Source organism: Amia ocellicauda, chromosome 3 (assembly GCF_036373705.1).
Source record: "Amia ocellicauda isolate fAmiCal2 chromosome 3, fAmiCal2.hap1, whole genome shotgun sequence".
Classification (NCBI taxonomy): Eukaryota; Metazoa; Chordata; class Actinopteri; order Amiiformes; family Amiidae; genus Amia; species Amia ocellicauda.
The window spans coordinates 40645422-40670631 of record NC_089852.1 but is presented as its reverse complement, the minus strand read 5'-3'; the positions used below and the strand labels follow the sequence as shown (position 1 = coordinate 40670631).

Genomic DNA, 25210 nt, shown 5'->3' with positions numbered 1-25210 from the left:
TCTGTTGATGACTTTTCTCTCTAAGGTTCATTGTTCCACAGTGGAGAACAGTACAGTGTGATTTGTATTACCTTGGTGTCTAGATGTGACAAACAAAAATCTGACCCAAGACCTGTTCTGGTGCACACTTGAAATTACAGGGTAGCCGTCACCTTTATATTAAACTTTTTTGTCACAGTACTGTTCTAATGCCAATGCTATGAAATACATTGCTTCATTTGCTACCTTAAATGTAGTTTTGGCCTGTTATTCATTGTGAGTGAGTCTTTTTTTTTTTTCCCTTTCTTAATGCTGTAGTGTTTTGATGGGAAAAGAACTACAGTACTTGCTGCCAACAAAAATATTGTCTGAGCAAAATGTAGCTTGCACAAAAATGCACAAGATGTTCTTTACAAACCCAATCCATCCGCCATCTTTCAGATCAGTTGATTATGTAGTGTGACCTTTTTCATTTTCACAAGTGAGCTATAGTTTCTGCCACAGTCTGAGGAAATGAGGGCAACGTGTACATGGCTGTGTGAGAATTTGGATAATGTTCGAATAAGAGGGGGCAATTTCTGTGGGGCTGAAATACCACACTAGACTGGTAACTTCCAGTAATTGGTGAAATCAAAATAGCACTTCAAACTGCTGCTTAAGGCTTCTCAGGAATATGGAAAATCATGCACTACAAGCAATCATCTCTAAAAGCTTCAAATGTCAAGCTATGACTTAGCATTGCATGCGCTTTTTGGTACAGCAATGTAACTGAACACACCTTTTTGCTCATCAATTATTTTTATGTTCTCTGAATAAAAACATGTGGGTAATAAATTCCTCCATATTATTAATCTGACTGACTACACTTGTTATCCAAAGTAGGCTATCGCTTAAGAATCCCAATCTGGAGCAAGCGCTCGTTGTGGTTTAGTGTGTACTCTGCATACTGGACTCTGTACTATGGGATGTTGTCATGTGTGTTTTATAGCAGTGTGCATCATTTGTAGCCTTTATGAACAACTGAGGAAACAGGAAATTCCAGGATCTGTTGTGATTGCACACAATTTACATATAATGAAATGCCCTGAAGCAAGGATATGTATTGTAATTTTTTATATACACTCACCTAAAGGATTATTAGGAACACCATACTAATACTGTGTTTGACCCCCTTTCGCCTTCAGAACTGCCTTAATTCTACGTGTCATTGATTCAACAAGGTGCTGAAAGCATTCTTTAGAAATGTTGGCCCATATTGATAGGATAGCATCTTGCAGTTGATGGAGATTTGTGGGATGCACATCCAGGGCACGAAGCTCCCGTTCCACCACATCCCAAAGATGCTCTATTGGGTTGAGATCTGGTGACTGTGGGGGCCAGTTTAGTACAGTGAACTCATTGTCATGTTCAAGAAACCAGTTTGAAATGATTCGACCTTTGTGACATGGTGCATTATCCTGCTGGAAGTAGCCATCAGGGGATGGGTACATGGTGGTCATAAAGGGATGGACATGGTCAGAAACAATGCTCAGGTAGGCCGTGGCATTTAAACGATGCCCAATTGGCACTAAGGGGCCTAAAGTGTGCCAAGAAAACATCCCCCACACCATTACACCACCACCACCAGCCTGCACAGTGGTAACAAGGCATGATGGATCCATGTTCTCATTCTGTTTACACCAAATTCTGACTCTACCATCTGAATGTCTCAACAGAAATCGAGACTCATCAGACCAGGCAACATTTTTCCAGTTTTCAACTGTCCAATTTTGGTGAGCTTGTGCAAATTGTAGCCTCTTTTTCCTATTTGTAGTGGAGATGAGTGGTACCCGGTGGGGTCTTCTGCTGTTGTAGCCCATCCGCCTTAAGGTTGTACGTGTTGTGGCTTCACAAATGCTTTGCTGCATACCTCGGTTGTAACGAGTGCTTATTTCAGTCAAAGTTGCTCTTCTATCAGTTTGAATCAGTCGGCCCATTCTCCTCTGACCTCTAGAATAAACAAGGCATTTTCGCCCACAGGACTGCCGCATACTGGATGTTTTTCCCTTTTCACACCATTCTTTGTAAACCCTAGAAATGGTTGTGCGTGAAAATCCCAGTAACTGAGCAGATTGTGAAATACTCAGACCGGCCCGTCTGGCACCAACAACCATGCCACGCTCAAAATTGCTTAAATCACCTTTCTTTCCCATTTAGACATTCAGTTTGGAGTTCAGGAGATTGTCTTGACCAGGACCACACCCCTAAATGCATTGAAGCAACTGCCATGTGATTGGTTGGTTAGATAATTGCATTAATGAGAAATTGAACAGGTGTTCCTAATAATCCTTTAGGTGAGTGTATATATATATATATATATATATATATATATATATATATATATATATATATATATATATATATATATATATATATATATATATATATATAATCTTTAGCCTAGCTTACCAGACTGTCAAAGCCTTTTTTGTTTTCCCCCATGGCAGGACTAATTAGAGAGGATGTACTATATGGACACAGACTACACTAAATGGGTTTGCAAAGAGAACCTTTTTCTCAGCCCTGTATGTAGCATGGTCAGAGAATGACTGTGGCTAATACTCTGCCCGTGCTCTTTGCTTTGCAAGGTGTGTGTTTGCTTTAATACGGAGTGCGTCAGCATGGCACCCCATTGCTTAACCACATTGTGCTTGAACACTTTCACAGGGATCGGCCGAAACGTAATCCAAATCAATGGAAGTGGAGTTTGTTGCAGATTTGGCTGTCATATGGAATGACCCATAGGAACCCTCCTGCATTGTGTGTTTTCCAGGCAGGATTTACACCCACCTGTGCTATACTTGTGGTTTTACTTGTTTTGGTTTGTGATTTTGCTCTCTGAGTTTGCCTTCTGAAATGTATTAATAATTAATAAATCTTATTAATAATTGTAGTGTTTCAGAAGTTGTTTTGGTGACCTCTTTGTGCAGATATCAGTATATCGGTTTAATTAATACAAGAATAAAAAGCCATACCCAGAAGAGTTCTGAGATTTACTGTATATTACATCTCTATTTCAGTTATTTGCATTCTGCTATAATCCCCCCACACACATCTTTGAAACTGGGGAAATAATACATAAGTAAAAATGTCTGAATTATGAATGACTCTGATTTCCACCTTCTTTAGCCTTAATAATAGGCACACTGTAGCTGCAAACAATTTAAAGACCTTCTCTGTCAGCCTTTAGTCCATGATATACTCTCCTATAGAAATGCTTTTTACTGCAGTGTCTTTTCTTTATTCTAATGGGTTTGAAAGCCGTCCCTGGATGCTACATTACACAAGTATACCGTGTGCCGTTTCCTACCACCCAACCACCACCAGCACCAAGGTGTTTCTGAGTGTAGGAGTTTTTGCTTATTTACTACATTGACTCTGATTAGTCTATTAGCCACATTAATGAGGTTATTACACCAGAGCTTTTCAGAGCACTTCTCTCTCATCGTCCATCAATCTTTATAACAAGCGTTAGCTTCCTGGTGGGCGTTATCTCAAAGCACTTGGGTTATTTTTACAGCATGGCATAGTACATGCTGAAAGAATTACGGAGAAGGATTTGGGGTCACGAGAGGAAATCGAAGGCGGTACTTTACACTGAGTCTTTGAGGAGAAACCCTGTTGCTGAAGCTGGGCCCCCGAGGGCCAGTAGTACGACATCCTTTCTGATGCAGTTGCAGGTGACATCAGACAGACGGCATCCTTGAGGAAACCCCTGCATGAATACAGTTTCAGCTGTACATCAATCCTATTATAAACATATTAAAGGGTGTGTAAACAATTGAGCGGTGTTGTGGGAAGCTTTTCAGAATCTCTAGTCATCTCTTCGGAAGTTGACACCAGGGACCCAGCTCTTGTCTTCGTTGTCCATTAAGAATAGGATGAAGGAGAAGTCCGGAGTGGGAAGTGTTAGCTTAGCTTGGGTTGGGGAACCAGGGATTTAGTAACCCAATTCTGCTGTCTAATAATTAGTCTTTGAACTAGCAGGATGCTGTTGTTGATGTAGATTGCAAAGAAGGTGTAAATGGCACCCTTGGCCTTTTCCTAACAAGTAGAACAAAATATTGATACTATATTCACTCAAGCAGATGAGGAGTGATTTATAAACTTGTTTCTTTTGCATTCAGTGGGCTTGGGCTGAGCACCATTTATGGCTTTCTTTGAGTAAGGTGTTAGGGAGAGAAAATCTGAAACTACACTGTCAGATCACTCTAGGCTACTTTTCTCCATTTCCATTGGCTTGTAAGTTACACTCAACTTTTTGTGTATCTGAATCTGAACATAAAGAGATTTCTTGTAGGTATTTGCCATCTGTGGGCCCCTAGTAAACCCACTACATATGCCATCTCTTATTGAATTAGTTTCCATATAAACCAAACCATCTGCAAGTCTTAAGACCAACTCTTTATCATTAAGACATAACAGACTCTGTGGAATATCTTTAATTTATTTATTAAATGTAAGTATTTATTTTAAAATCACAATATACAGTATAACCTTTGTCTCGGGTGGGAAACTGTATTGTAAGGCTTGGCAGTTAAGGGCTTCTGAGGTAAGAGTTTATTTTAAACAGCCATCAGATCAAAAACGGGCTGCCACACATGTAGCACGTCAAATGCCTTTGCATTCTGGGATATCTGCGATGTCTGGTCTTCCTGAGCTGAAGTAGCCCTGGCACCGCAGAGAGAAGAATGTGACTGTGGCGGCATTAAATGACAGTCATTCAGGAAGTATGTGGACAAGCTGCTCGCTGCACTTGGGCAGCCTGCTGTATCTGGTAAATGCTTTTCAGATTAATTTTGTGATTTCAGTCCTGAGAACTGAACCCTGTCTTCCACGTATTGCTCTCCGCTTTGAGCGCTTTCTGAAGTATATTAAGTCACAGTGACTTTTGCCCCAATGTGTTGCGGTTTGTTGTTACGCTACAAAGGATTGCGTAATATGTGGAGAAGAACAGGGTCTTCGATGAATGAGTGACATTGGTGCCTCGGCTCCAGCAATGTTATTCCCAAGAAACAGCATATGGAATGCATTGCTATTGGATACTGCACAATATTCTTCTACTCTTTGCAGTGAAGTTAGGTGTCGGCACTATACCTAAATGGTCCTTGGACCCCTACAAGCAACAATATTGTACCACTAAATGGCATTCAGTATTTGGCATGTTTTGGGTACGGGGTTATGAATTGAAGACTAATAGAAACTCGTCATTGCTAATGCAGTCTAGTGAAGGAGCCGTTTACATGAATTTGTGGTGCCAGGAAATAATGGAAGATCCTTGTTAGTAGCTCTTCAGTTAACTATAATAATTATTCTCTCCAGGCAACCCAGTATAAGAAGCGGTTAATTCGTGGTTGCCTTGGAGAAGATTTTAATAGTTCTCAGTGGTTTATTATCTAGTTATGGAGAATAGTGCAGCAAGTATTAATTTTTAACCATCACTTGAATATGTAGGTTATTAATCAGTTACCTTTTGGCAGCTGCTTCTGGGTTTATTGTATTGTAGTATTCTGTTCTAAGTACATGTAATGCAGGGATGTACATTTAGGATTTGTATAACAATTTACTACTTTCAAATTGTTAAGGGTGTGTCTCTAACTGCCCAAACCCCCATTTTACCCCCAACCCTAGCAAACCAAACACATTTTAATCTATATCTATAGAGATCTACAACTTACCGAGTTGAGTACAAAAACAAAACAAAAAAAAACAATCCTACAGTTAATGGAAGCTTAAGTTTAATGGGGACTCCAATCCGAACCCTGGTCCACACCAAAATGTGACCCTACTTTGATGACCAATCTTTAACGCAAACTCAAAGTATTGCTCAATAATACTGTACAAATAAGCTAAATGTAACCATATGAACATTTCTTCCCTCGCCTGGATACTTAATTCTACCTTTACCATTTTTCTTTTATTTAAATGTTCACTTATTTAAGGTATTACTATTAATTAGCCTAATACCTACATAACATTCAAAATATTTTTTCTCAACTGTGATACTGTGTTTCCATGCCAATCGGAGAGTCTTGACAGTTATAAACCATTGGTACTACATCAATAGATTACTTGCATAATTGTAGGCCCCAAAAACGTCCTGAAACCCAACCCTAGCCAACGCAAAATTTTTAAAAATGCAAATCTACAGCCAATTGGGTTAAGTTGGGAGAAAAGCAAACCTAACCTTAACTTACACCTAGGTTTACTGTGGACTCTAACCCTAACCCTAGCCAGACCAAAATGTAAGCCTAATTTTAACACTTCATTGTAATGCAACATCAAGCCTAATTTCTAAAAATTAAGCTCTGTTAAAAACAATGTGTATGTATATTATATTCTCTGTAAGACCATTTCTACAGTCTAAGTACAAATCTTCAGTTTATATAGGCACAAACATTAACCTACTCCTATATAATTCACGTTCTTTATTCTCATCTGTGTGTTTGAATGCTTAGTTTACCTTATAAGGTAGATGAAGCCTATATGTTTGACCTTGTGTCTTGTGGTCTTTTTTTTATTGCTGGTCATCACACCTGAAGTACAGCAAACCTAGATGTCTGGTACTCTGCAAAATAAAGTGTTACCGTTTACGTGAATAAAGATTTTTCAAACGAGAGCCGGTCATGTGTTTGATTTATGTCGCACTGCATTATGAGATTACACTTTTATTTGAGCCTGTCAGTGGTGAAATGTTACGTTTCTGTGCTGTCAGCCCTTGCTCTACTGTACCACACAGGGCTTACGGTTATCCCTGGATAAGGCAGAGAACGAGACTAAATGCTGCAGCTCAATAAGGTTATGCTGTCCTACTTTAATATATTTATATTTATTAAAAAAAAAAAAAAAACGCTATCCCCTTGTCTAGCATTACAGCCTAGCTTTCAACCGTGGTGCTCGACATTATCTGCCATCTGAATTGCAGACTCCGGAAGCTCGGGCTGTAATTTCAAGCCCCTTTGTGAGGGATGAATACATGGGCCTTTGCAATACAGAGGATTTTCTTAAATTCTTGCAGGGCCCAGATCCTGGGTAATGTAAACAGCCACAGGAACAGGATGTTGTGTTAGTGATTAGAAAATGCTTATTTTGAGAGGGCATTTTGTATTATTTACCTTATCACTTAATTTATTTTTGTTTAGTGATTGTCAATTTAGATTTTTCAGTGTTCAGGAATGTCCTGTGAAGCTCTAATTGAGAACTAGGCTTATTTTGTTTTATTCATGTAAACATTTTGATGAAGAGAAGAATACATCCTATATTTCCATTTCTATATGCATTGAGTTTTGGATAAACTTTAACTGAGCTCTTGCTACACCTAAACAGTCTAGAATGTGTATGAAGAACATAAAGAAACATGACGAAAAAAGCATGGTCAGCAAAATTATATTAGAATAGATGTATGCTGCTCTATGTGCACATCCTTTATTTTGTAGTATCTTCTGTAAAGTGAATTATAACACAATGAATTCCAAACTTTTTTTTTTTTTTTTTTTTTAGTTACGACTGTGCTTGTGCTACTGAGTTACTGAAAAGTGCCTCTTTGGTAATTATGGTGGAATTCATTTTCAGCTTTAAACTCTGAAAACAATCAATTTAATGGCTGACAGGTTGTCCTTCAGATGCAGAATGAAAGCATTCAGTCACTGGAAAATGACTTTTTGCATGTGAAATGGTATTGCAGTTTCCAATGCCATGTTGTGATACATTGTTACCTAAATTAGGGCAATCACTGAATCATTCACTTGCCTAATGTAATTTATATTGACCAGCCTTATACTGCTGTCGATCAGAACTGTAAGGTATGTAATCGACAATACTCACGTGTGCACCACGAGTGTATTGTATGTAGGGCCTACCTTGTGTAGGTTACTCTGCTTGTTTAGTTATTGTTGTTTTTGAGCACACTGGGGTGTTTGTCAGAGGTGTACACCTGATCCCAGTGTTTGCTGAGCAATGAAAAGGGCTATATTGGGTCTCATTCTCCTGACATGCTGCCCTGTAAGGAGCACCATAATAGAAATCCTTATATCACTGCAGGCAGAGAGCTGTTCTTTTGCTCAGTGGCCTGGCACACTTATGAATTCTCTTGACACTCTCGATAGCGAACGTCCTTGAATAACGGAGGCTTCACATTTTTTCCCCTCATTGTCTTTAAACCTGAATATGGTTCTTAGATTAAACCAGTCTTCTTTTGTATTCCACATTCGTGTAGATTAGAGGTGCTTACTCTGGTAGGATGCAATCCAGGCAGTATTATCATATGGCTGGACATAAGGACTGACCCACTAGCAATCTTAAACTCTTATACGAGGGACCTATATTCATGTGAATATTCAACTGTATCATTTTTGAACTCTAACCCCAGTCCAGCCAAACCTGCTATATTCTGCAAAACTCTATATTCCAAAATGTAACAATCTGTAAGAGTATTCCTACCTATGATTATTAATTAATCCTAACTGTAAACAGAGGCAATCTGTTATATTTATAGGGAATATTTTGCAAGCAATGTAATTTAATCATCTGTATGCAGAGATATTGCACATTCCCTGGAAACGGTGCAATATGCAATGAGGTATTTCTGCTTGGTTAACATGTCTGGTCTTGAGGGTAAAGGCTTTGTGCTTTGTTGGCAGAAGTGCTTCTTTTGGAGCTGGTAAGCTGCATTTATACCACAGTCTGGCACATCAAACGGTCCACGATTTAACGTCTGTGTGGTTACTTTATTGAACTTCTAGTCTGTGGAAGTTGGTTTTTCCTTAATGTTGATGCTCTACATTCTGAAAAATCGTGCTTCATTCCATGATAGCAGGACAGATGGCACACACAGCTCCCTGATCACTTCGATTCAAGATATGATGCTGTATAAAAGGTTGGAGATTGCATACAAACATGACAAAGTGTGTGGTTTGCCTTTCAAGCTGACAAGGTTGAACTGACACTTCTTTGTGGCCCTCATCCAATACGGATTTTGGAGACACGATATGTGTACATTTTGGAAAATGTTGCCTCTCCATTACTCTCCATTTTATTCCAATCAGGCCTCCTTCCTGTGGTCCATGTTGCCTCAGTAAACACTATTAGGCCTCTATTGGTTGCAGCTTGGAAAGAAAAATATTTTTCAGAATTGTAATTGTGTGAATTGTTTAAATGAATACCTCTCCTTGTTGCATTAATAGAACCACCAAAACATTTCATGAAGCAAGTGTTTAATCTAAGTGTTCAACGGTAGTAATTGCCATTAATTGCACACGCTGTGTCTATCAAGGGGAAGTGAGAAATCTCTCTGTGTGCAGCAGAGCATCTCATCCCGTTCAACGGGGAGCCAGGCTTGTTTATCATATACTACGGAACTGGGGCCTGTGACTCATCATAAGCTTATTTATTTCTTACTTATTCTATGGTAATACTTTATCATACGATCATATTATCATCTTGTCTGTCATTCTTCCTTCATGGGAATTGTACAGTACACGTTTCAGATCTACCCAAACCAAGGGATCTGTAACACTGCTCTGCTCAGCAGCCTATTTTACAGATTCATTTGGCATTTTTATGTCCTCGATTCCCACTCAAAAGCACAGTCCTTTCACTCTAGCCAATTTTTAAGCCAGTCGTTCTGCTCTTCTCCAGAGGCTGAGCAGGCATCAGTTCATCAGAGGCTGCCAGTCGGATGCAATGTTAATATTCTTGTTTTGACCATCGTCAGGACAGATCGAACCATTGATGCCATCCGCTCTGAGTGGGAGGGGTAAATGTCGATTTTGCTTCCTGTTGGGAAGCAGAGAAAGTGAAGAGTTTCTTGCTGTTAAGTTAATAACCTGTCCATGCTTACATACAGGTGGAATCTGAGAGAATGTGTCAGTAAAGGTCACAGTAACCCGCTCCTCTTTGGCATGTTAATAACATCGATAAGAGAAGAGGCGAAATGAAAATGAAACGTGGCCACTTATTCACTGCGCCGCTGTAAAGAGCATAATTGGTATGCAATGTTTGCATAGAGTCAGGAGGGCTTTTAAGTTCAAGTTGTCTGCACTGACAATTCTGATTTTGCTCAATTTCAGTGCAACGTATCCTGGCTGAAATATCCCTTGTGGGTTGTTTTTTTGTTCGTTTCCCCCCCATGTCTTTAAAGTTATACGTATTGTTGCATTTGTATCTACTTCATAACTTTGTGTGAACAGTAATATACACAGCAGTATTTGAAGTGAAGCTATAAAATATTTATACCATTCATCTGTCATGCTGAAATCTGGCATGTGTTTGGTGTAAGTATTATATTAGGGCAGTATTATCCTGCTGTTATTTGGAATCACATGGTCTTGCTGTCAGTATGGCAAGCCAAATGCCTCTCATTTTATGTCAACGGGAATTCATTTAGAAATTCGGTAGTTTTTTTTGTTTGGTTGACCATATATTCTTGATTATTTATAAATTTGTCACTTTAATTGCATGCATTTATAGAAACTACTCTGTTTTGGCACAACTAGACGTTTTAATGATTTTAAAGAGAAAACAGCTAAGCAGGATATTGTCTGGTTATTCTATGCCAGAAAAATATAAATACTTGACCCTTCTTGCCACAAGACAACACAACAATTTTGAATATTACAGCATGATTCCTCCGGATTTCCCCTTCTGTTTTTAAAGTCACCTTACTTCTCAACAACCAAGAAGGGAATTTCAGATTTTCAACCAAGCAGACAGGATGAACAACGTCAGTGTGTAGAACCCGACCCAATCCCTGCTTTAGGGAAATAATGTGTTCTTCCACAATATGTAATTAAATGTGTTGTGTGTGATCAAAGAAGAAATTAAGTTTTGCTCTATCAGGGTTCTGCAGCTTGCAGATGTCTGTTGTTAGGCAAGATATCGGGAGGGTCACGATGGGTCATTTTCAGTCAATATCAACTCTCCGTCTCGTCTTTAGTGGGTCTGAGGTTTAAAATCTGTTCCTGCCTAATTCTTACTTATTGTATTAGGAGCTTTCTCGAAAGCATTGGTGCAACTGTATGGTGCAAGGTAATGTGCTAATGAAAACTTGCTTGAAGAATAGCATGTGTTTCAGTCTTAGGCTCCAGATGGGTTTTAGTGTTTTCAGTGCATTGTCATAAATGTAGGAAATTAAGGAAATGTCATATTGCATGATATCCTATGTAAAGATCTTTATTGGAAGCACTATGGTATAGAATGATGTACTCAGAGTACTTGAGTATGTTTTGGCAACTGAGATTTTGTTTAGAGGCAACTCTAGTAGGTTTTCAGTGCAAAATCTCTCAAAAAGGTGTTTTTGAATGAAGCAAAACATGTTGGTATGCGATGGTTTTTGTTTCTTGTTTTTTGGCAACCTAGGTAAAAAAATGTCACATGGGAGACCTTTTGTTGGTGTCATAATGGCAAGTACTGCTAATAATAAAGTTCTTTACAGCTGCATTTCTGTAGCAAGACTAAGCTATTTTGTGTAAAATACTATAGTCAAATTGAAGCACAACCAGTGCAACTATGATTTAATTAAATTTGTCTATGTCACTTTCTCTGCGACTACCATGTTCCTTAAATAAACTTAAATTTAATTAAACCAAACCTTTGAAATTGACATTTCATGAAAAATGTTGGCAGAGTTTGGCTGCACCTAAAATACAATAGTGTAAAAGTGTGTATAGTGTGTAAAAGACTGTCTATTCTGAACATCCAAGCCTGCTATGAATTAATTACTTTAATATGAACATTGTATTGTCATTGGCCTGTATGGCTAAAACCATAAGGTTTGATCTGCAGATAATGATTGATAGGGATTTGGTTTAATTTTATTTAGCTCTTTGCTTTCTATGTTAAAACCTGTCAGGATCTAGGCCTGGAGCTCTTGGTATGTTCCAGTTACACACAGAATTGGCACAGAAAGCAGCCTCACTATATTCTACATCTGACCGCATTCCTTCTCTTTTAGTGACGCACAATTCAGTCTAAATATCGCCTCTTTTGCAAAGAACTACAGAAACTATCAGCACATTTAGCTGAAGAAATTTGCAATAATTGCATCAATGCAAAGCCTCATTGTCACATCTGGGCCGTTGTACTGTGGTTTTATTGCTTTTGTAGTGGAAAACAACCAGTCATTGATTTTACTAATCTCTGGCAAGAAACACATCTAGTGGATATAAGTTGGTTCTAAAAAATCCTAAAAAATATAAAAACAATTTATCTACCAGTATAAATTTGGATACAGAGACATGTGCGACTGTTGGGGAAAGAGTCACTTTAAAAATCTGTGTCAGCAGATAGTGTTTTTTTTTTTTTTTTTTGCATTCATCTGTAGTTGTGTTCAACAAAAAGAAACCGAAGAATAAGCCTGAATATCAAAGAGGTTCTCGCTGTAAAAATGCTGAATATCAAGCTGCCTACTGACATCCAAATACTGTTGAGATCCTCCAAGAGGCACTCAACACTGGATCCCGTTGCTGCAGGACAATAACGTCAGATCTGAAGCTTGAAATGTTGATGTGGGGGTAATGGCTAAATCTGCATCTGTTTTGCAAAGTGATCTAATGTAGAAATAATTTATTGAAACTTAATTTTTATTTGTTACTGTATTTACACTGGTTTATGGTTTGGTTGTTTATTAGGGGATAACGAAAGTGACCAACATAGATTAAACTGTTTGATTTATGCCCTAGGTTAATTAGAGTATAGAATGAAAGTTTATAGAACAGACCCCAGTTCAGATTGGATATTGGGAGATCAGATCTAGCATTAAACACTAGTTTCATGGTGCTGGAGCAAAGGATACATGAGGCTTCCACTTTCACTTGTGGCCAGATGGCACTGGCATCAGGCCAAAGACAACTAATGTTTCTTCCCCCTACAGATATGTATCACATCCACATGAACATAGACTGCTGGATCCAAAAGGTTTCAATATCTGTGTATTATGAATGCTTTGTTTCTGTTTCCCCCAAATTGAGGGATGAGCGTGATGGGCAGATCCCCTTTTGCTTTTAAGCGCGTTCACCCCAGACGACATGACCCATCCGGTTTGAACTGTCAAGGACATTGTGCTCCTCTGTTCTCTTTCAGACCTGATCCAGTGCACGAATGAGATGAACGTCAACATCCCACAGCTGGCGGACACGCTCTTTGAGAGAACCACGAACAGCAGCTGGGTGGTGGTTTTCAAAGCCCTCATTACGACACACCACTTGATGGTTTATGGCAATGAGGTAATCCGTCGCCGAGCTGTCTTTACATTTCTAGAGCATCCCCACGTTGTTTGAATGCATTGCTCCACTTTCACCACATCGAGTCATTTCCAGGTTGTTGTCCTTGACTGTGACGAAAAACTAATATCTGCAAGGGAGCATTTTGACATTCAAGTAATCCACCTCCGTGCCGTGCCGAGATCAGATAAGTGTAGAACGGTGATGTGAGTCAGATTTCTTTAATCTGTAACCTCGCAGGCAGATAGTTTAATTGCAGTGAATTTCCTACAGCAACAAGGAAACTAGCTTATTTTCCTAATTGAAATTTCCATATTATTACCCAATGCCTTGAACTGATGACACTGATTGGAGTCGTGCTTTTCATTTTTATGAGTACCATTTAACTGGCTGCTGAGATTTTAATATATTATCAAGATCATTTAAATAAAAAAAATATTACTTGAGCAGGTTAATAAGCATTATATCTTTTGATAGTATTGTTTTAATAAAAGGTGTAGGCAAGTAGTTTTTTACTTGACTTTTTGCTGAAAGATGTAAAATCCTATTTAAATATGATTAAATCTGTTGTTCGCAAATATGATTACTAGAATTTCTCTGAGAGCTTCAGAAAGATTGCTGATTTAAAGATGCCACCTCTAAAGAAATACACCCACATGACAGTTAAAGTGTTAAGCAGACATTCTCAATTGTATGCAAATTAAAATAATTTTTATCTTTCTTTGAAATAGCTAATTCTTGTTATACTTTAACAAAAGCTCATCAAGCTAATGTAGGTGTTATGCTTTATATCTTCAATAACCATCAATGAAAGTACTTTCTTTGATGCGGTGTATGGTGTGTAGCATCATGCTACAGTACTTGTTTGCTTGTTGTGTAAGGATGCATTTTAAACGGGAAAGGAGCCATGTTCCTCTTGTGCACTGTGTTAACCTTGGTGTCCTGGACAGCTGTGTCCTCATCCAAATCAATATGGAAAAAGTGGGCTGACTGCTCTGACATGACATTTTCTATTTTCACATTACAAAGACCTATCCAACTACTGAATGGATGTCTTATACATATAGATGGAAAAATAGATCTAGATATTTCCCTCATTGTATCTTTTGCACCAATTTTATTTAGCTACAGAACTTGCCAATTGTACTTTTGCTATAGTGCCTTTTTGCTTTTTGTTTTAATTACCATATTGTCTTTCACAACTTATTTTGAGACAGTTGTTGTAATAAAAATAAAATATGTTGGTATCCTTCTAAAGCTTACATTACTGTATTGTGCCTAAAAATGTGTTTTTCTTTTTAATGCATGCTTGGACGGTGCAATTGGCAAAGTATATTAACCAAAACTTGTGTTCTTACGCGGATTGGACTATTATTTGTAAAATAAATGGATGGCCACCCTCTGGAAATGTTAAAAAAACATGTTCTCTCAAACCTTAGGAAATGTTAAATATTGCAGCTTTTAAGACAATCCGTTAAGTCCATCTGTCTTAAATTGTTTGTCAGTGGTAACACATTTAACAACATATGCCTCTAGGTTTTGGGAAATGCTCTGTAACATTTCACTTCGGCGTAGTGACCCATATTCTGTGTATTGCAGCGATTTATCCAGTACTTGGCTTCCAGAAACACGTTATTCAACCTGAGCAATTTCTTGGACAAAAGTGGGTTGCAAGGTGAGTTATTTCTGAACATTTACAGCTAAGCAATAAGTGCATCCCGGCCCTGTTTAAGAAGAGCAGGCTGATTCCAGCTCTGTCGGAAAATGGAGGGGGGATAGGAGGAGTAATCTTCCATCCATCACTGGGTATGCCAGAGGGGCTTGGGCGAGAGGCTGGGGTTGTGCTAGTGAGAGCTGAGCAGAGAGGCGAGGCCCCTATGTGAGGCCTCGTCACTGAGGATCCTAAGGCAGCTGTCAGATGAGAGGGCTGTGGGAAGAGGCACTCGCTTCCCATCCCAATTTCCCCTGAGTATCCTCTCTTCCAGTTTATCTGGCTCTCTGTAAGACTGCATTAATTGAATCACCGGATCTTGCGTTACAGGAACTGGAGAGATTTTTTTTATTTATTCTTCTGTATTCCTTATTTTTTTGGAATAAATAATCTTCTGCCCATGTTAATGTGTTAATTGGCAGCTTAATTGGTCTTTGCTAGGGAAGGACTGGGGTACAGTAACCGTGCTCAATCACGGGGCTGGTTTCTGTCAGGCTGCATTGCTGGGAGGGTTGCTTTGTCAAGGTTCGTTAGGAAAGCTCTTCTTCCGACGCAATTACCAGAGTTATTCCAAGAACAGCTAACATGACTGTGCGAACAATCGTTTGGAGAAACCCTCCCGTCCCCTCCTCGGAGATGGAGGAGAGCCCCCCCGTTCAGAAATGACAGCGGTTTACAGATGCGTGACAGCAAAGCGAGTCTCCCGCCACAACGCAGTGTAGCTGTCAGCCGGCGATGCAAGGGCTCCCGGGACCTGTCAGCAGACTCACTGCTGGTTAACGCGACTGGCTGGAAAAAGAGAAACTGGAAAAATGTAAAACACCCTGCCGTTTGTGCACTGTTCTCTAAACCGGTGCCAATTTTAGAAATATCTTGCATGTCTCCTCTTTTGCACATGGTCACCAGTTGTGATTTAGTCCCCCTCCACCCACTCCATACATTTAAAAACAATACAAATAAATTAGTCTGCTTTTCACATTTTGTTGTCAGATTTATTCAATGTGATAATCCCCTGACCTGCTTGGCACAGATTAAACGTTCACTTACCAGCAAAATGTAATGAAAGCTTCTTTTTAATGTCCAAGGCTGCAGGGAAATTTTTTAACAAGGGACGGACAGAAATAATGCAGTGATTGCTTTTAACTGAGCCTAATGAACTCTATTTCAGATGGATCTGCATTACAGAAACATGGAGTAGTTCTTATAAGGTCATTGGTTTCTCCAGTGTGGCATTGTCTGTTTCCTCATAGTAACTCTTACTCGCAGACAGTCACAGCATGTCTAGACTACTAAGAGGAAGCTAACCAAGGCTTTGTTGCAGTGGGATCCTTTCATGTGGCTCGATTTGATTTCTAGCAGGACAGGGAGCCCCTTTTTGGATGTGAAGGACTGCATGAGAGTGTTTCCACTGTGCAGATCTGTCCAAAAGGTTTAATTTTGCAGGTGCCGTTTTCACTTACCGAGAGTGTCTGTAGTCTGTTCAGTGTTAAGGGCTATGTTTGGAATGCAGTCGACTCTTATCTGCTACAGATTACGATGCATTAAAGCTGCTGTTTTAATGCACCGATTCAACACACTCCTCCTAAACAAAGCTGAGGTTCTCGGGGCATGCTGGGAGTTTGTGTGAATGGAAATGGTGACAAATGTTAGTCCGAGATGTTAGTTCTGTTATTGTCAACTGTCTTTTATTGCTACTAAGTTAAGGGCTACTGGCCACACTTTTCACATCTCCATGGTTTAGGTAGAGATATTATGATAAAAATTAAGAACTAAAATGTGTTTTAACCTTGATTTTCAATGTATTTATTGGTTCTTGTAAGTAGCGACTGAACCTGTAACGTAGCGATTTTGTTTTTCTACAGGATATGATATGTCAACATTTATAAGGCGGTATAGCCGATACCTGAATGAAAAAGCAGTTTCATACAGACAAGTTGCTTTTGACTTCACAAAAGTAAAAAGAGGGTAAGCTGGGCTTTTTGTCTTGTTTTATAAACTGCCTTGTATTATTAATAACTAATTTGTTATTAATAACTCACTACTACTAAACTACTAAATATTTGTGCATTATGTTGAGGTTTGGGATGCCAATAGATAAAAATATTTAAAAAACTAAATTGTTGATTTCATTCAGTCGTTGTAATGTCCAAGCTTCGTGGAGCTTTCAGATAGTTGTTAAAAGCTTAAAACATGCATGCTGACAATGATAAATATTTAATTTGTAAAATCTTTTAACATATGTGATGTAAAAGACAGTGAGTTCAAAGTCTATTTTGGAACCTATTATACTGGGTTTATTTTTAAAGCATGACAGAGAATGGCATTCAAAGACACAACTCTTCCTGCTGCTGAGTGGCTTTGTACCGCCCATGAATTTCCTCCGCCAAAAACTATAATGGCATCTGGGGGTGCACTCTTCACAACAATAATCGGCAGCAGTCTTCAGCATTGAAGTGATTTGTTCACTTTATTTATTTTGCAGTGCTGATGGGGTGATGAGAACTATGAACACGGAAAAGCTCCTGAAAACCATACCCATAATCCAGAATCAGATGGACGCACTCCTGGATTTCAATGTGAGTTTTAGATAACTCTGTACTAACGTGACACAATTCAGTGCTTTCCGTTAACTCAGGTGCACAGCGGTGTTTACAGAGCAGTGTGTAACTCCTTCACTAGAATGTATTTTAGTGGTCACTATTATTATGGCCTACAAGAGCATTACTCTACAGCCTAGGCTTGCTTTCAGGAAAGTGTGTCGTGAACGCAGTGTTGTTAAGCATTGGAACGGGTTATTCTAATATATCCCCCCTCTGGGTGGATGAAACTCAGAAAGGTCAAGATGGGTGTTGGAGTGTTTTAAGTTTATCACAATAGCGAAATTTGTGGTAATAGAACAGCTTTTCATGCTGCCGAGATCAAAGTATTTACTTTGGGTTTTTCACAGGTCAACGCCAATGAACTCACGAATGGAGTGATCAACGCCGCCTTCATGCTTCTATTCAAAGATGCAATCAGATTGTTTGCAGCCTATAATGAAGGAATTATTAACCTGCTAGGTAAGTGACTTCTGTCCACTCTTTGGAGACAAGGTTCTTTGCACAGTTTTTCACCCCTGGCCCTTATTTCATAGCTACAAATGTCTTTGCCATACTGGTATATGCATACCCCTTAAATCAATGAGTTCAATCACTTGGTTCAGTGGGTTGGGACCCTCACTAAAGCAGAATAGATTTTTTTAACTTGTGTGGGAATTTTGAATAAAAAGAATCCTCATTTAAAGGCAGTTGTGGAGATGGAGTGGATTTTCACATGTGCAGACATCCTCACACATGCTTTCCATTTCTCAGCTCCCTAGGGGGTCCAGCAATATCCAGACAAAATGTCACATCTAAGCCTCCTATTTTGCTACATTATTTACTGAGCCAGACTACATGACTGTGTTCCTGATTTTACCTGAGTTGTTCTGTTCACAATGCTGTAGGATGAAGTGGCCCATAGCCGCAGGTCCAGCGTTAGTTTTGCAAGCGAGCAGCTCGCCCCCCACACGCCTTTGCCCATCCCTCCTTTCACCAACGTCACTGAAATTGGAACATCCCAGCAAGCGGGAAACTCGAGACAGCAGCAGCAGAATCCCCACGCAAAAGGCATGAAAACTAAAAATAATTAAAATAAATGATAATAATCAGAAAATATACACAAACGAGGGAGTGACTGAATATCATATAATGAAATAATAATGATAATTATCAGAAAATATAGACAAACGAGGGAGTGACATACAGCATCTAATATAATCCTCTTTGTACAGTATTTTACATTTTCCTCATTTTGGTTGTCCCCCACAGTCAGTTCAAAAGCCAACGTCTGCTAGCTAATGTCGTTAGACAACTTATTCATAAAAGAAGCAAATTTATCTCATCTGGCTAGTTTCAATTTAAATATTTATTTTTGTTTTACTGTAATTATTCATATCTGAACATATCAGTTTCTATATCTGGCCTGGTGTCTGTTAATGATCAGAGCTAAGCCCAGACCAGTTTTCACATCTGATCTGGTGTCAGTTTGTAATCATATCTATGTTCAGGCCAGTTTTCACATCTCTATCTGACCTGGTGTCAGTTTGTAATTAAATCAGTTTAAACCTGAATTCAGTCCACTTTTTACACCACCTAATTCTATTAGATAATTTTTTGTAGTGGAATGTGGGTGATATTGTGCCCAGTATGCCTACAGTGTCAAGTTAGCAAACCAGTAAGTGTTTACAGATAATAAATCAACAGTATTGCATTTCTAAACTTTCAACTGAGACCAATGTAGTTAACCGGTATACTTTCTATCAACCTTGACTATTCTCCTTACTAATGAATACAAAATATTTGTATAGTATAGCTTAATAATTATATTAGAATTATATTAGATGTTGTATTATATTACTCAGTCACTCCCTCATTTGTCTATATTTTCTGATAATTATCATTATTATTTCGTTAAATGATATTTAGTCACTCCCTTGTTTGTTTATATTTTCTGATTATTATCATTTATTTTAGATTTTTTTAGTTTTCATGCCTTTTGCGTGGGGATTCTGCTGCTGCTGTCTCGAGTTTCCCGCTTGCTGGGACGTTCCAATTTCAGTGGCGTTGGTGAAAGGAGGGATGGGCAAAGGCACATGGGGGGGAGCTGCTCGCTTGCAAAATTGAAGCCAGACCCGCGGCTACGGGCCACTTCATCCTACAGTGTTCACAATCTCCCGCCCCTGTTTTACTGCATTGCTGTGCTATAAAACCAGGTTGAGGATATGAACGTTGGTAGTTTCTCTGTATCATTGTTTCAACATTTTCTTGGTTTATCCACCTTGTAAATAAACCTTTACACTGGCCTATTCTGATAAGAACCACTCTGTTACACACGGTTGTACGTTGGATCCAGTTTTAAAGGGGTTGCTGTCTTACTCAGCACATGTATGCAGTTGTTTTGAATATGGCTGCCTCTTGGGACATTGCTTCGTTGTCATGTCAATATTTCAGATTATATTTATTGTATGTTAATGTTCTTAAAGCTTCCAGCTTAGTTATCTGTTATACCGATAAAGATTTGGGAGATTTGCACAATACAGCAATGCGCCTCTTATGAGAATTCCCAGAAAAGGACGTTTTTCTTGTAATGTTCAATCTAATGTAGTGATAGTGTCAGTCAGTGTAGATTTATATAATCCCGTTTTTTATCTCCTTCAGGTAAATCTGGTGTTGTGCCAGTGCAGTCATTGCATTTCTGTTCCTGATTATGACACATTTAGATGTTGGATTGTACATAAATAAAAATGGAAATGTGGCTGACAATTTATTGACATGGGTTGGAGATGAGAAAGTGAAGGGAGTTGTGAACAGTTTTCAAGGTCAGGTGCGTCGTACAGGCTCTGTCAGGGCAGGAAATGTGTTTTGCTGCCAGTTTGTCAGGCACCCCACTGGATACCCTGCTAAGCTGTGGATGAGAGTGCTTGCTATCCACACACACCTGCCTTATGGCCTTTCAGTATAGCCTTGTTCAGTATTCAGAAGCTTATCATTTTTGCTAGATTTGATAAGCCCAGCATTATTATGGACTGTGCAAATAATTTAAGTTGTTGTCTGAAGTCAGTGTTGTGTGTTGTGGGTCACAATGTCATGAACAGGCACTCTAGACTTGCAAAATACTTTTTTTTAAATTGTATGTATGTATTTGTTGTTGATTTTTAGTGAGTGGAGGGTGAGGAGTAGATATTTAATGTGTGGATGATGTTTAATGAACCCAGCCATTTTTGTAATTTTTTTTGGGCATGTGTTTTAATCTATGCAATCAAGAGCATGTTTGTCTGAGGCTGACGTTGATCCAGTAAGCAAACTGGCAGGAAACAAACGGGGACCCAAAAATAGAACATTTCAATTTTAAGATTACACAGTGATCATGAATGTGATGTGATTTAGCTGACCATTTTGAATCTGTGGTCTAGATTCATCCAAGACTAGCTGTTCAAGCAACTGGCTTTTTTGTTGTCGTCTTTTTCCCAGCTGTTTGTAGTGTCAGATGTGTTAAAGAAAAAAAAGAAAAAAAACTATGGATCAAAGTAATCAATAATATGTACATTGCATACTTCCCTCTACAAAATACAAAATACTAATGTGTCTTCTTTAAGGCAATTATGTAATTTACAGTACAGTATAAAGATTTGGGAAGAGGGCTTAATCACCTAAAAACCCTAAATTCTCCGTTGTCCATCCATCTTTTTGTAGCCTGTTCCTCAAGACTGTGCTTTTTCAAATTGCAGAGAAGTACTTCGATATGAAGAAAAATCAATGCAAAGAGGGTCTGGACATCTATAAGAAATTCCTCACTCGAATGACCAGGATCTCGGAATTTCTCAAAGTGGCAGAAGTAAGATTCAAACACGATTTTAGTTTTTGGACTGACAAAGTGGAGAAAATGGCAAAGCTGTAAGTTTGACTTTTCTGCTTTTATTTCCACAGCAAGTTGGGATTGACAGGGGAGACATACCAGACCTTTCTCAGGTAAACATGCAGTGCTGCTTTCTCAAACAAAACAGCCTGACAACCCTTCACTCTTCTAGCTTGACTCTGTAGCCTTAGCGACTCGGTATCACTTATTTTTGTGTACAGAACTCACTTGCCACCTTTCCAATCTTCAATGCTATCTGGCACTAACTCTTGCACAAACTTTCCTCAGATTAGACACTGCCCAGTGCATGAACGCTTTCAGTGCATGTAGCTGACAGGGAAACCTTTTACTTATTTTTCTTGACTTTTTCCACAACATACAGCAAATAAAGGTGATAATTCAGGACACTGTGGATTTGTTCCAGAGATACTAAATTTAAGGAAATGTCCAAGTCAGACGTAGAAGTTACGACAGGCCGGTACGATGGTCCTACTCTAGGAGTTTATATTGAGGATTACGGCTCAGACACATTATCTTCTGCCACAATGATGCATTACAATACAATGATGCAGGTTCCCCGTTCGCCATATCAGTGTTGGTGGATATGTGTATTATTTGAGCAATTAAGTGATTCAGTTGGGTTTCTTTCTTTCTTTGATAACCTGAAATGATCTCCAGAGACACTACTGAAACTCCCAGGTTTTTCTGTAGAGGTTGCCATGGTTATTCTGAGATAATAGCTCATTTTCAAATGGTGCACATTTTTATTTTTTTATTTTTTAAGCATAAATCAACACGATTCGCCGAAGTGTCATTTTGCTAGCGAATATAAAGTACTTTATAATGCTTTTGTATTGTTCCAGTGATACTGTGTTACCTCTTTAGTATTCTCTCGAGTGATAATCTAATTGACTAGTGACTTCTTACCATTACCACCTTTATATTCTGTATCTTCCTTATCTTTCCATTTTCAGTTTACAGTTTGTGTAAGTATCTGCATCTCACTCTTTTTATATATATTTATATATATATATGTTTTGCAAATTGCTTGATTGTCTGTGTTTGTGTAATTAAATTCCTTTGCATGTTTTTGTTGCTGTTTTCTTTTTCTTTTTTGCTAACCACTCAGCACTAAAGAAGTGTTCATATTGTCATAGGCCCCCAGCAGTCTCCTGGATGCTTTGGAGCAGCATTTGGCTTCTTTGGAAGGGAAAAAAGTCAAAGATTCTACAGCAGCAAGCAGGTCAGTTGTGCTTCACTGGATACAGCCTTCCAAACAGGCATTTTAACTTTGCATTCATGTAATATGTAAATATGTATGTAAATATTATCAAATATGTTTTAACTGTGTTCTGTAACAGACACAGAGGCTCCAGTATAAACAATGTCTTTCCCGTAAGGAAGTGGTCTCCATCCCTGGTGCTGGAGAGCCCCTATCCAGCAGGTTTTGGAGGTCACCTTTATACCACCGATTTATAAATGCCCGGCAATCTGTCTTTCTGATCAGTGAGGCAGGTGGTTTGGTAAATTTGGTCATTTAGAAACCATTGAAGCAATCCTCTGAATACCTTCAGCCTCTCGAGGCCAGAATTCCCTTGGCTGACTGGCTTAATTGATTAATTACTCACCTGTGTTCCTAGTATTTAGATATTGGTGATTTAGGACGAGCTATAAGATTAAGAGGATTGGGCTCTCCAGGACCAGGGCTGGAGACCACTGATCTAAGGCTAGCTCTTGAGACATTCCCCCTCCCTCTCTGTTCTCATTCCTGACTGAAGGGATCTTAATTCACTGGACGGGAATGCACTGGGGACAGCAAAGTACGCAAAACAAACAATCATATCTCATTTGGACACGTTTGGAATATCAAAAGAATATTCTGTATATTTTTGTCACTCCAGAGATTCTATGTCATACTTCTTCAATTATGCCTTTTTTTTTTTTTTAACCTTTCTCAGACTTTTCTTTCTTACGTTCTTTTGAAAGCTGATGGTGAAAAGTGCAGCTGCTATCTATGAAATCAGAAACCAAATGTGCAGCTGCAGTTAGTTATCTGATGTGAGCCACATGCTATCGTTTGATTGAAAATCACACAGCTTTTGCTTTTGTCTTGTTTTTGATATACATTCTTGTGACATCCCAAGATATTAAAGAAACTGGTTTGTGTATTGAAAAAACGGTTTTACAAAGCTTGCTTATTTACTCTTCATCTTATTTAGTTACAGATATAGGACACGTATACAGTACAGTATACATGTATATATACAACTGCATATATATGCATTCTGTTTTTTAAGTATGGTGAACCCTGTGCTGTTTAATACCCTGTCTTTTCCTCTCTGGTGCTCCCAGGGCCAGCACGCTCTCCAATGCGGTGTCATCACTTGCAAACACTGGCATATCTTTCACCAAAGTGGACGAAAGGGAAAAACAAGCCGCCCTGGAGGAAGAACAGGCCCGTTTGAAAGCCTTGAAGGTACATTTTTGTTTTTTTCTGCTCTGCTCTCTTGATTGGATTTCAGGACGCCTAGTCAGCTTTTGTTTTTTGTATGATTGCTCCAGAACAGGAAATATCTCCAGGTAAGACTTCTGTTGTGAAACGAATTTTGTAGATGTGTTGTGTCCCAGCACAGACTATAAACCAAAACGTATTTGAAATCTCTCTTGATTGGTTTATGAACATCCATATATTTCTACATGTCGCTCATATGTGGGCACTTGAAGCTCTCCAAACTGATTATATTGCTTGTGCGACAGTCTCAGTATTGTGGAGCCTGATTTCTGTGTTGGAATCTGAGCCAGCCTGGTAAGTGTTTTCTTCAGTCCAAGTCTTCGAAATAAACAATCTACTCCCATACATGTTTTAGAACAAATGCAGCTCCATCAGAACCCCCCCCCCCCCAAGTACAAAATGTATGCTGAGATCATTGATATGGGGTCTCCTCTTGTTGTGGATTATTTTCAGCCAAGTAAAGGAATGGTTGTTCTTCACTCTAATTTTCATTGAGGGCCTCCGAGCAGGTTCGGCCCCAGTTGCAAGTTCGTGTATTTTTAATTTCGGCCCCCTCTACCTAGGAGCAGCGGCTCAAGGAACTCTCTAAGAAGCCTCCGTCCTCTGCCACCACCGCGGCCTCCCCCGTCTCCACCACCGGCGGGAGCATCAGCACAGCCCCGGCCATCGACCTCTTCTCCACACCCAGCTCCACAACCAGGTTCGCCCACCGGCCAGGGTTCTGGTGTGAAACTTTGATTCGGTGCTGGGCCACAATATGTGTATACTTTAATCCTTCTCCAACACACACACGCACACTGACACACGCTCTGAAATCTTAGAGCTCACTGACAGTAGGGTGAAAGCTGTCTGGTCTGCCAGAGGCCTTCTTCAGTTTGTGTTGTGTAGATGTTAACATGTAAGTTCCTCTGTCATGAAGGTCTTTTTTTAAAGCTGCCTAAAGCCAGTAAATCGTGGTTATTTGTTTCTGAGGCCTTCAGCTGGGGATGAGCTTCACTTTTTGATGGCCAAGTTAAACATTAGCTGTAATTGTTCGTGGTGGCAGATATTATAATTGCGTAACTGCACAGCCAAAATGGGTCTTGTATATCAATCCTGTACAGAAGCACTTAGGAGAGTTTTTCCAACGGTCTGAAGGCGGCTACAGCGATTGCATGTGAATATTGGTGGCATACAGTCCTCTGGTAATACATTAGATTAGATTAATATGGCAAGTTAATCTTCGGTGTTCAAATGTAAACTATTTGTATGTAAGCTTTGTGCAAACATCAGCAATTATCTTGCTGTTTAAGCTTTGGATAAAAAAAGGTATGTGTT

At 39.1% G+C, this 25210-nt stretch overlaps 1 protein-coding gene across 15 annotated transcripts in view; it reads left to right on the top strand.

The window, feature by feature from the left end:
- The window catches only part of picalma (phosphatidylinositol binding clathrin assembly protein a), a 51216-nt gene that overhangs the window by 5667 nt on the left and 20339 nt on the right, over positions 1-25210 (top strand). For 13 of the 15 annotated variants that reach the window (XM_066699453.1, XM_066699451.1, XM_066699458.1 and 10 more), the window contains exons 2-11: positions 13096-13238; positions 14835-14910; positions 16809-16911; positions 17429-17522; positions 17894-18005; positions 21254-21360; positions 21453-21494; positions 22539-22624; positions 23734-23857; positions 24457-24593. In XM_066699453.1, coding sequence (XP_066555550.1) covers positions 13096-13238; positions 14835-14910; positions 16809-16911; positions 17429-17522; positions 17894-18005; positions 21254-21360; positions 21453-21494; positions 22539-22624; positions 23734-23857; positions 24457-24593 — 1024 coding nt within the window. The remainder of the gene's footprint in view (positions 1-13095; positions 13239-14834; positions 14911-16808; positions 16912-17428; positions 17523-17893; positions 18006-21253; positions 21361-21452; positions 21495-22538; positions 22625-23733; positions 23858-24456; positions 24594-25210) is intronic. The other 2 variants (XM_066699454.1, XM_066699461.1) reach the window with 1 other exon arrangement.